The sequence below is a fragment of the Mugil cephalus genome, chromosome 11 (genome assembly GCF_022458985.1).
Source record: "Mugil cephalus isolate CIBA_MC_2020 chromosome 11, CIBA_Mcephalus_1.1, whole genome shotgun sequence".
Classification (NCBI taxonomy): Eukaryota; Metazoa; Chordata; class Actinopteri; order Mugiliformes; family Mugilidae; genus Mugil; species Mugil cephalus.
The window spans coordinates 20,995,033-21,008,067 of NC_061780.1; the positions used below are offsets into that span (position 1 = coordinate 20,995,033).

At 43.3% G+C, this 13,035-nt stretch overlaps 1 protein-coding gene across 5 annotated transcripts in view; it reads left to right on the forward strand.

Moving 5' to 3' along the window:
* The window catches only part of LOC125016930 (vacuolar protein sorting-associated protein 13B-like), a 302,660-nt gene that overhangs the window by 111,344 nt on the left and 178,281 nt on the right, over positions 1–13,035 (forward strand). For all 5 annotated transcript variants that reach the window (XM_047599702.1, XM_047599699.1, XM_047599703.1 and 2 more), the window contains exons 20-21: positions 3,446–3,555; positions 7,696–7,822. In XM_047599702.1, the coding sequence (XP_047455658.1) occupies positions 3,446–3,555; positions 7,696–7,822 (237 nt within the window). The remainder of the gene's footprint in view (positions 1–3,445; positions 3,556–7,695; positions 7,823–13,035) is intronic.

A 13,035-nucleotide genomic window follows, 5' to 3' on the forward strand; every position in this document is an offset into this window, starting at 1 on the left:
ACGCAGGGTCCCTGCGCTGCCTCACGTCCAACAATGAAGCGATTCTGAGGGGGCGATTAGCTGGCCGGGACACGAATCCCCCCCCACCCCCCAGCTCCCCTCGGTCTACCTGGGGGGTGCTTAGAGAGCACCTCCCACCTCTCCTCGCCTGTCTGTTACTCTGAAGTCGGGGTCGTGACCTTGTAGTTGAGAGGTTGCGCTCTCTGTAACCCCAATCAGGGCTTTGGTCTCCACTGTGGGACTTGGTTTTGAACTTGCACTGACCTGACCGCTCCCTGTTTATTCAATTTCGCGGTTGCAGTGACGGAACAAAAGGAGATTTTTGCATTTAAAAAAACGTCCTCGTATAAACTATTTAACGTGATAAAAAGTCAGTGTGAAGACAGAAACATCTCCGGTTGATGGATTAATGGCGGCGTCGACCCAGAAAAAGAAGAAACAGGCAAAACTATAGAAAGGGCTTAAAGGTTCCTTATAGCCTCAGGCTGCAACCGGTCTGATGTCAGGCTGCAGTAAAACAACAGCAGGGACCTCATGCATTCTGTTAACTCTACTGGTCTTTAGCCACTAATGGAAAAAAACACCTTTGACATTAATAGGTTCATCATGGGGGGAGTCCAGGTGAGTGCGTCCTCACACATGCCTCGCATGTACATTTTCTGCCTCTACGTATTTTCACAGTCCAGGCCGCTGAGCCGTTCCTCTGGTGTTTTCTCGAGGAATCATTTAGGAAGTAAGAAAAACACCTTTGTTATCATTGTCATCACTTTCCGCAATTACCCGTATGCCACCCTGTCGAAGTGGAAAAAAACAACAGTCAGCCTGCTGCCGAGGTCGCCCTCCAAAGCATGCCAGGCCCATTTCACGGAGGCGCGAGCTTCAAAGGACGTGTCACTCTCCGGCAGTTGTGTCAACACAATGATGAAACAAGAACACAGTGTGGATAGTAAAGCTTTGGTGTTCAAAGCCTCAAAAGCCAGGTCAACACATATTTTATTTCTGTGTCACTGTCAAGAAAGAAAGAAAGGGGGAAAAAAAAAGATTGTTTGCTCTGTTAATCTCAGAAAGAGAGCTTTTTGAGTGGTGTTGTGATATATCACCATGGTCATGGCTGTCATTAACAGACATGACACACAGCCACAGCGAGACTGCAGTTGCTGACACAACAATGAAAACACTGCTCGAGCACCAGCAGTTACTTCAGCACTTATTTGAGCCGCCAGCCTACCGGACTAATGCACTCAACAAATCAGCTCCTCTCATCTGATGATGGGATATCGTTTCTCTAATAAAAACTTAGATGTGGGATTTATGTGTATATGTATCGCATCTGCGCTTTCTCCACCGACCGCTTCCTCTATATTTTTATTTTTGTCACCTTGCATAAACTCCTCGCGCTGAACTTTTCGCGGCACATCCCAAGATGAAGTTTATTTTTTATTTGGTGTATCCTGTAATAGCTGTTAAATAACCAATCCATCTGCTGTGTCGGATGATTTATTGCGCCGTGACTCATTTCTGCTGAATGCGCTTAGTCGTGCTCGGTGCATCGATTTAGGGTCAATTTATTAAACACATCTTCACTACTCAGCCCGTTCCCAGCCTTCTGGGGCCCATACCGCTCCTGCTGTTCCGAGCTATGATGAAACCACTTGAAGTCAGGCCCCAGCACTACAGCCACAGCCAAAGCCTATTAAGCAGCCACACTGCGGTATAGAAGTTCAAGCCACAGGACTGAGGTTATGATTCCCTGTCAGGAGGAGGGAGAGAGGTGGATGCAGGATGACGGGGGCCGTTGGACGAATGGTTTCATGGGGAAAGGGGTAAAAGGAGCATGAAAGATGGAAGAAGTGATAAAATGACCTTGAGGGAGCGGAGACTAATGGAGAGGTGGAAATGAAGAAGTCTATTTTTAGGGGATCGGGATGTGTTGAGGTGTAGATGAATAGGGAGATGGAGGCTACGGTGGAAGAACACCCTGCTTAACTTGAGTGTTTTTCGCCTTTCGTGGAGATTTTGTACCAGTAATAAATCATGGTTGAGGATTGAAGTGCGCCTGGTGAATAATAATTTGACGCACACAAACACTGACAAGTGCGTACACTGTAAAATATTATACTGGAGATATTCACATCAAAAGGTTTCACACCTTACCCCAACACAAAAGCGCATATTTGACTGTACTGACACAATGCTTTCAGTCGCACATATTTACTGCAAACACACACACTTAGCGTAGGGCACTTACACACACACACACAAGTTCACGGGTCGCAAATCACTGAATGTTGTAAAAGTGGAGCAAATTAGAGCGGTTTTATTTGCATTGTTCACAGGGAATAATGGAGGAGGGAGTCGTTCCTGCCAAGCTCGAGAGCTAGCGTAACAAAAAAAAAAAAAAAAAAAAAACGCGCTCGTGTGTTTGTTGAGGGAGGGTTCGTAATCGTGCTTTTTGTCCGTGCTTTAGAAAATGCTAAAATGTTACGCAAAGCAGCAGGCAATCAGGCTTTGATGGAGTCGAAACAGACACACATTTACACTTTCGGCACATATGCACACGCGCTCATATACACACGGTCTTACATGGCTTTGCCCCGGGGCCCTGAAACAGAAGACCGGGGTCTTGTCCAAAGCTCCATTAAACTGCTGAAAGTCCTCCTAGAGCTGAAACATCCTCCTATCGTCATGCTGGGACATTCCACGGCACGCCAGAGACCCCGCGCTAATCCTGCCGGCATGGGAATCATTATTGATAGGATCCTAATGCATTACCTCAGGGCCCGCTTATTGTTGGTAAAGATTATTATTTAAGAGTAAACCAAAACCCAGAGAAAGTCTTGAGTTTCATAGAAATTTATCAAAAGTAAATGTTATTCTTGGCTTAGTGTGATACCACTTTGAACGGTGCAATTGAAACAAACTGTGCTCCTTGCTGCACTCCAACAAGCACGGCTCTATACCCACCAGCAGGACATTATGACACAGTATATACTCCGGTGCACCGTCTGAGCAGATTGAGTCAACATGACTTTCGATTGAAAACATTTGCCGTAAGTCACTTTCACTCTTTGCTTATTACCTTACATTGATTTCAGTGATCCTCATTGATGTGCTAGTACTGTTTCACCATCAGAAACATACATTTTTTCCCGGTGACTTCACGCAGCCTTCACATCGGGCAATCGTCCCGTACATCTCTCTATCTGCGTTGAATGTTTGTGTGTAAAACACTAAAGTCTGGACTTGCTGAGCCGCGGCTAGAGTGCTTTCAAACAGCTGATCTGCAGTCATTTTGATTTTGTTAAAGCAAGACAGATGTGTATATCATTTGCTATAGTTTTCCTGAAGTGCCCATTTATCATCGGTTTGATTTTCTTTGCCCCGTGAGTTACGCTATCCACGTTGATTTGTTGGTTTTCTGCGTGTGTGTTTGTGTGCTTTCCAGGTGCAGTCCTGCTGGTCAGTGTTCAGGGCATAGCCGTCAATGTGGACCCGATCTTCTGCACATGGCTGTTGTATCAACCCCACAGAGGGAGCAGCAGGCAGCAGCAGCAGGTACTTGTACTCATGTTGGCAGAAGAAGATCTGTCAGTATGTCTTCCTGTTGTCCTTCCCTCTATTTTCTGCTGCCTGTATACAATCAGATAGGCAAAGGTAGTCCGGACATCCATCCTCTAGGGTGTAGATCTTCAAGCCTTATTTGAGGTACTACAGGAGGTGTCGCAAAATCTTTGGTTGATTAGACATTTTTTATTCATTTTTTAAAAATGTCCCCTACAATTTTCTATATTTCATATAAATTATAGATATTTGGACCTGAGAATTATTCGAATAGCTTAATATTGAATGCAAAATGATAATAATAATGTATATTTATACATAACACTAGGCTGAGTTTAATATAGAAAACATATAGTAGGTAGGAGGGTCCCTATTAAATCTCTCCATCAGTTTGAGGGACCTTCGCCTGAAACATGTTGAAGACCCCTGCTCTAGGGTAATACTGAGGTTTTCCAAGGCTACATGACAAATATAATCTGTCCGGTTTGTTCTGGCCTGCTTTTCGATTTCCTGCTATTTGCATTTACCACGACAGCCTCCAGTGGAATAGACCTCAGAGTCATCATCCCGGTGCAAAGGAACAGCGGTATCTCACCCCTGAGCCTCCTTCCCCTTCTCTCTAATGATGATCCCAGCCACCCTATCAGGGGAAATCATTCCCCACTCTTTCTTCATTAATGGTTTAGCATTACACCTACATAAGTGCTAAAGACGAACCGATCATTTATTCTGATTCACCAACGAAAAAACCCAGAGATACTTAAACTCTACTTTAGTTCGAGCGCTGGAACGCGCTTTAACGTTAATTTTTTTTTTAGCTCTAATTTTAATTTGCTTTTATAAAGTGCTTGCAGCTTGCCCGTACACTCCTACTGTTGCACTCGGTCCCGATTACAGCCTGGAGCAAATGTACATTTCTGCGGTTCTTCCTCCTTTGGTTTAGCCCTCTCTTTCCCAGCTACCTTTTTCCATGTGCTCTGCTCCTGTCTTCCATCCAGTCTCTCTCTATTTATTTGACAGGGGTCATGGTGATGGTTATGGACATTGAATGCTCTGTGCCCACACTCTCTCACACACACACACACACAGGCGGACATGCTCAGACTGATTGCCTGGGATATAGCACAGGTTCACCCTGTAAAGTCGTATAAATATATATATATATATATATAGTACATGAACGTATCATATTATAATACTTTTAATGTTTTTTTTTTTCCCCAGCAGGTTGCTCTGTTTTATGCCTCTTGCAGTTTGAAGGGGTACATGCGTATGTTTGTCAGACAAAGAGAGTTAATTGCACCAACTCCTTACTCTGGAGGTTGTTACTGTACGGGGGTAAACACATGTTATGAGTTGAACCTCAGCCAGTGTGAAGGATACAAAACACTGGCTGCACGGTGTGTGTGTGTGTGTGTGTGTGGGTGGGTGTACGTGTGTGTCTGTGAGGCTCTGCCTCCGCTGCCTGTCAGGGCCGCTTCTCAAGGCCTGGCTGGTTTAGACGAGGCCTTCGGCTGAAGGCTAGTCAACAGCATGTGAAGGACAGAGGAGAGGACACTGACTGGTTTGGGTCAGGAGGGCGGGAAATGCAGAAAAAAAAAAAAAAAAAAGTAGGAAAACAGGACAAGGGAGGGAACGTTTTTTGATGCATGGACAAGTGGAGAAAAAGCACAGGAAAAGTTGATGGTAGGAAGGGAAAACATTTGAATGCATCCGAGTGACATGGACAATGGAGGTGGGAGGCTCACGGGGTTTTATTGAAGCATTTTGAATATCTCGAAATAATAATAAATAGCAAAATAATAATAAAAAGAAACAATCCTCAATTGCCTTTTGCCTCAGGGATGAAAACAGTATAAGAAAATCGTTTTACACTGTTAACCCTCAGGCATCTGTTTAATTTACTACCCTCTTGTAACCTTAGCGGACAAAAACGTCCACGTCCAAAAACTGCTATAAAAACTTAAGGGATTGATATTTTTTTCCCGATTTTTTTCTGCATAAATCTCTTCAACCACTTTAGTTCTATACAAAGCTATTAAAGCTATACAATTCAGTAATTTTGAGGAATTATAACCCTTTAAATGCCAGTCTGATTACTTGAAGTCACTGTTGTTTTTACGAAAAAAAAAAAAACATGAAAAGTTTTCCAGCTACTTTGAGATATTTTCCATAAAACTAATGTTGGGTGTTTTTTTGTTTTTTTGGGTTTTTTTTGGGGGGGGGGGGTTTCAGATCAGTTTGACCAATATTATATAAAACATTGACTTGATGGCATTATTAATTTTTGTGTAGCATCAGATTTGAAATTTACTACCCCCTTGTAACCGTAGTGGACAAAAATGTCCCATTGACTTCCATTATAACTAAATTTTTTGATCTCTCAGCCACGGTGCAATGAAATCATTCATTCTGCAATATTAGTGTTTAATTTATGAGTAAAATGGTCAAATGTGTCATTTTAAGTGTTAAATCAGTCATTTCCCTGTTACAGGGACTATAGGCAGCATGAAACATGACCAGTACGACCTCAGAAAGATTAGCTACATCTTGGCAAACTTCAAACTTATCCCTCTCTTCTTAAAGACTAAACTTCTGTTTATTTACCGTATTGTATTCGATTCACACCCTCTACTTCTACTCTCGTCATTACAGCGACGCAAAGTCTATACTGCCACCTTCTGACAACCTGAGCCGCCCCTTTGTTGGAAACACGCCCTGTAATAACATAACTGTATGGAAACGTGGCTACTGAGATAGCTCGAACAGATTTACAGAGATGAGAGAAGAAACAAATAGTACAACAAATCCAAACACTGGGGAACGGGGGGGGAACAAAAGACGAGTGTGTAACAGAGAACACGGCAGACAGAACGGAGGAGGTTGGGTTAAAGCGGGAGGAAGTTGAATTAAAAGCAAACTGCAGCCAAAGCGAGCAAGAACCAGAAGAAATCAGATAAGTAGAAGGATAGCTGGGGAAATGGGTCCTGAAGAGAAGGCACATAAGAGGAAAAAGGAAGGTAGAGAACCAAACAGGCATTTTCCTTGGCTCCCTGAGTGTGTGGTAGGAGTTAGCTTATATTATGTCATCCCCGAGGAATGAGCAATGGTCACTGGGTACGGTACCTGCTTTTAACAGCGCTAAAATGTGGCCAAAGACATATTTTCCATGAGGTTTACACACTGAGTTATATAATATTTTGTAACCTGTTTTGCATTTTTTTTTGACACTCGTGAACAAGCAAAACTGTATTTGCTTTGTCTATACGTTGTTTTCTCATATTTGTCCACCTTTGGCTGGTGAAGCTGCCTGTCCTACGTTATTTAATTCACCTAATAATCTAGAAAGTATTTGGCCTCGTACCTTAATCAGTAGCTTCAAATGCTAACATAATTTGGGCACCCATCTTTAATCTTAACCACAACCAGAGTTTGGGTCCCAACCTAGTCAGTGAAAAACAACTGCATCAGTGTGTGTGTGTGTGTGTGTGTGTGTGTGTGTGTGTGTGTGTGTGTGTGTGTGTGTGTGTGTGTGTGTGTGTGTGTGTGTGTGTGTGTGTTTACACAGGCTGCAGTACGTGGTTGGCCTACGGCCTTGTGCAGCTGCATCATAGTCTAGTGGTGCCGCTGGCTGATACTAATGGGGTTTCCTTCTTTCAGACTAACCTTCCACTCTTCTGTCTTTCAGGCATTTCACTGCCAGCCAGGATGTGTGTGTGTGTGTGTGTGTGTATGTACATGTGTGTGTGTGTGTGTGTGTGTGTGTGTGTGTGTGTGTGTGTGTGTGTGTGTGTGTTTGGCCTGCATGGGAGACTGCGCAAAAAAAACAGGGAGCTGTCACTGGCCCTTGTTGGTCTTGGAGACCAGTATTCCACTGCATTTTTCTTTTCTCTTTCTCTTTCGGCCTCCCCTTCTTTCTGTCTTGCGCCGCATTATATATTGTGCCCCCTGATTAACTCTGATTGTGGAAGTTGCCTGTAGCATTCATACTGACCGAACAATATGTTTTAAAAAAAAAGAAAAGAAAAAAAGAAGCTAATTTTACATTCAGAAGGACATTTGTGTTGCAATAAAATAACATCATTCCTTTCCATGTCCTCACTGGTGCTCATTCATGTTGTGATGTCATTGCAGAATCCGGGCCCAGCTCCTAAGAGAAGAGACGACGAGGTGTCGGTGGGGAGCACGCCGATGGCTAAGCAGGCCTCCAATCAGGCCTCAGACTACGCCAGCAGCCCCGTCAAAACCAAGACGATGACAGGTATGTTATACGGTGACGTGACATTACACCGATCAGCCATAACATTATGACCTCTGACGAGAGAAGTAAAAAGCATCGACCATCTTGTGACAGTTCAGTGTTCTGCTGGGGAAACTTTTGGACCTGGCATTCAGGAATTAATGTGGATGCTACTTAGACGTGTAGCACCCACTTAGGCCCCACCCCATAGCAATGACACTCCTTAAGGGCCGCAGCCATCCCCTGCAGGATGCACTGACCCCTCAACCCATAGCACCCAAACACCCCCACTAACAACAACACACCCTCACCCTCATTCTCACATGATGAGTCACAACTGTTTCGAAGGCAAAAAGGGAGACCTACACAATATCAGTAAGGTGGTCATAATGTTATGCCTTGTCGGTGTATGTCAGTCTAGCAGAGTTGTACGTTGAACATAAAGGGATCTACGCACCCTCCACACTCACATAAATCATTTTTTTTAAAGTGTTTTCTGGCACTTAACCGTGAATAGACAGCAGTTAACCCTGTTTCTATTAAATAATTGTACGTTACATAACACGCTGCAGTGCGCTGACACCTGACTGAACCCGTTTCTCACAGGACACCAAATATCCAGGCATGACATCCTCTGTTTTCCTCTTCTGGTAGTATTACCGTGGCTCTGCGGGCTCTGGATGCCCAGAATAGATGAATGGTTTGGCTGTGTGTAGCCTTCCCCAATGCCAGTTTTCCACTTTCTGGGACCCCCCCTCACCACCACCACCCCCTCCCCCACACACTTTTTTTTTTTTTTTACTGAACAAACAGATTCAGTGCACTTGCACACATGCACAGATCCACAGAATACATGCATTTTATTTTATTTTTTTATCTGCTTTTAAGCATCGTTATGCAGCTTCCTTCTATCTTTCTATCTTTTCTTATTATTGCAAATAGCTGGTGTCCTTAAGTAGGAGACTTATTTTTTATACACAGACTGACGGACTTGAGAAACAGAAGAGAAGAGGACGATGCGGCTCCGGTTCTTGTCAAGGATGTGACTACTTGTTTTAGTGGCAGGAGGTCGCTGCACAGTACTCCAGCTGTATCTATAAGCTTTTAGGTTACGGTGACAGGACAGGAAGAACGTAGCTACAGACAATTCATCATGGCTACGAACCGAGCGCAGAATGCGTTGATATTTTTTCATCTAAGTGAGAGGTATGTGTAGTTAACCCCCCTGTAATACTGTACAGTGGTCACAATAACAACAGAAAAGGCTACCGGAAACACTACGCACGCATACTGTACTCTATTTTTAGACTCGTACCTGGGAGGATGTCTGGCAGTGTCACTGTGTTTAGGCGCTGTCCATGACACAACACAGAGCCTCACTGACTACACCAGCGCTTTTTTTTATTTAATGCTCACACGGTTATTTATAAACCGTACAGCCTACCTCTTCTCCCATACGTTCCCCTATGGATTTTATTATTATTATTATTATTTTTATTATTATTATTATTGTTATTATTATATATTCAGTGCGATCCAAAGGAACATCTTGGCAGGCTTTGCACAACTGAATTAGGTGCGGAGTTTAAAAAAAAAAAAAAATGAACAAATAAATACGTTGAAAAGTCTTCCCAGTCTACTGTTTGACTCTCACAGTGTTTAGGCTCCAGGTCCTTTAAACACTGTAACGGTTTAAACATTCTCTGCCAAAGCATCTCAATGACGAGTCAGGGGAAATAAGCAGGAGGCTTTTTTTTTTTCTTCTTCTTCTTCTTCTTCTTCTTCTTCTTCTTCTTTTTCGAGTCTCTGAGAAATGTGTTCCCAACAGGAGCGATGAATCCCCGCTTTGGGTGAAGTCATCCTGTAGCTGTAAATAACATCGCATGTGTATAACATTCTCCCATGGCAAATGTTTTGATAGGAAAAATGCTCCTTTGACATTTCGGAGTCTAAAAAAAGGTCATTAAGGTTCCTTCCTCGCTCACTTAAAAAAGCCCACAGCTGAAAGGTCATACCACCGTTTCCTCCGCGTTTTTTTCCTCGTTTCATCCAATCTGCGCTAATGGCTGCTCCGCGCCGCGCCGTCTTTGCTTACTCACATCTCAACAGTATATTTTCTCATTACGTCCTGTCAGTAAACAATCACCTTGGCACCGATCACTGCACACGAAGCTACGGTACATCAGGCTGTAGTTTGTCAGCAACACCACCGGTTAGATTACAGTGGCCGTCGATGCGCTGTCCGTCTCCGCGGCCGGCCCTCCATCTTGCTGTCTAACGTTTTGTTTTTCTGTCTGTGAAGTTGTTTTTCTATCTGGCCAGAGGTCTGTTTGTCTTTCTGTTACATTTTTTTTCCTCTTTTTTTTTTTTTTTTGTAGTCCTCTTTTCTTTCTTAGTCATCCCGCTCATACTTTTTGTCATCCTGCCTACCACCAGGCCTTGGTGAAAAAAAAAATTAAAACAAATGCTAGCCTGGATATTACCATGGACTGCACTTACTTATACAGTCCATACACTCATAGTCGCGATTGTTTTGAGATGTTAAGTGGACAGCTCATCTGTTCCTGAATTGTGTCTCTCGGAAAATTTAGTGTCTTATTTGTATATGGCATCTCATTGTTGGGCTGCATCGGTTTGTCAGTTAGAAGTAGCGCTGAACTGAGTCACGCTCGGGCTCTTTCTTATCCAAATATTTTTCTTGAAGAGCGAAAACAAGAGGTAACTAGGTGCTCGTACTGTATTCTGTTAAAAGCCAACACCACTCCAATTCCCCGCGTCGGAATGGAGCTTATAAATAAATGAATAAAATCTCCTCTAGGAAATTGCCTGGGTGTTAAAGGAGAAGATGTAATGAAAGGTAACAACGTGTTTCTGCAAGCAATCAGAATAAAAAAAGAAGGGGCCGAGACGTGCGGACCTTGTGGTTTTAATCGTGGCGGAGCAATGAGCCTCCACGCAGTCGGACGCTCTCGATCGTCTGCAGCGGGAGGAGCCGACGGCGCGACAGGTATCCTGCCTCGTTCATCCCGCGTCCTCCAGTTCCACCTTCTCCCCCGTTACATAACCATCTGCACTTCCTGGACTGTTTTGCTCCTCCGTGTGCAAAAATTACTAGAAAATACTTTCTCACAGATTGAAAAACTGATATTCTGTTCCATCTCATTTCTCTTAATCATTTTTCGGTTCCTGTGGTTAATTTTGGGAATAATAAATACAAGTAATTTTCAATATTCCTCTGGATTGGCAGACCACTCCGGGTCAGATACTTGATACGCAGATTCTTGATGTGTTAACTGATCTGACCTGACATTTATTGCTCGCTCGCCTAATAGTTAGCTTACTGCAGAAATCTACGGAAAAGTGCCATTTTCTGAGAGAGTTCATTTAGAAATCAACCATAAAATGGAATTCACATATATTAACGGCGTGGCTGCACGGAGGCGTATTAAAGTGGGGAAGTTTATGCTCCTAATGATTTAGGGTCATGGGAATAACATCCGCGTATTCTGTTTTTAGGGTGGATTTCCTTTCTAACACCTTCTTCCCAGTCACCTCTCGAGAAGAGCTGCCGACATGTAACATGTTATGATTGGAGTCAGGCTCCCTAAAGATGATTTATTAATTGATTTACCGCGTGTGGAGCCTGAATCAGGAGCTGGACGCTTAAAAGCAGGAGGGATGGAGGAAGATGGAAGCTCACCCCTCTCACGCTGTTATGTTAAAAAACACAGAGTCGGAGTCGGCCCTTCAATCCAGCTCAGTTATTAGTCTATCATGTTTGTCTGTGGTGTTTATACAGCGCTGACTGTTCGCTGGACATAAAACCGCCTTCCTGGTAGCAAGATGCATTTCAGCTCTAAAGCCATTTAGCCACGTCGACTCATCTGATGGATTTTTTAGAATCAATTTTAGAGCGCCGCGTGTTTACCCCAGGACATCCGATCCAGCTGTTTAGCTTGGATTGAAACAATAAGCCATAATGATTTACTGAAGGCTCATGTGAATGTAGCTGAGAAATCACCAGCGCGTCATGATGGACCTTAATCTCATCAGCTGCGAAGGAGCAAAGCTTTCAGACAAATTAATAAAGAAGTGAAATTATGTCGTTGGAAAAAAAATGTATTTAAAAGTTTTTTTTTTTGTTTTTTTGGAGCAGGTACACAAAGAGACATTCTCCCCCGCCCACTTCTTCTTCTTCTTCTTTTTTTTTTCCCCCGCTAAATTATCATTTGGCATTTTCCTTGATAGCTCTAATGTGCTTGTTTTAACATGTCTCCAAATAAACGTCCGGATATATGACAAGGTCGATTTTAGTTGCGGGTTTATTGCCGACATATAATTTCTCAGGGGACTCTAAGGGGGTTTGTAATCACTGCAGCAGACGTTTTATTTTTCAGTCTTCAGTCATTTGTTTAGGTAAACAGAGGAGAGATGTGCAGGTTGTTTGCCAGTTGGAGTCAACATGTGTTTGAACTGCCATTCACGGGGATTCGGAGGGAATAAACACATAAAAGCTAGCTCGGGTTCAACAGGGGCAGGCGGCCAACTGGACTGCCACTGGTGCTGCTGCTGCGTAGCTGACAGCCCGCTGTCAGGACAAGACACAATGAGGTTCTTATGGGAGCCGCATCAGCTGTATTGTTTGCACTTAATTTAACATAAGCGCGCAACTTTAAATAATAATACATAGGCTCTAACCCTCTACGCTTGAGGTTTTGCTTTCAGAGCTGCTGACGTTTAACATGCTCCAAATTAAATCTTTTAAGTTAAAGCCTTTTTGCTCAAACACAGTAGTTGTTCCAGCTGCCTCAGTACTGCTGTAAGCCCCTTGTTTAAACGCACAAAAAACAAAAAAAAAAACACATGACGATGTTCCTTTACAAACTGTGATTTAAGTGAGATTTTCTGCTAAATTGTACCCCGGGATAAACGCTCTGATTCCGAAGAAGCCCCGGCAGTGCGTCCGCTAACCGCGGATCAAAGTGGCCGGTTTGAAAATATAAGTTAACAGCCTTGCACGTCCAGAACTTCGGTGGTTCGAAACACTCTTATAAGATTAAACGACCCGATGGATATATGGAATACTGAGATAGACCCGTGTTTTGTTCCGCCTGATTATAAGCTGGCGAGGGGAGGCCTTTTCTGTGCCTATTGATTATCATAGTTTTCCACTGTAGCTATTGATTTCCCCGCAAAAATCACCTCAGGGAATTAACAGAATAAATCATAATCCA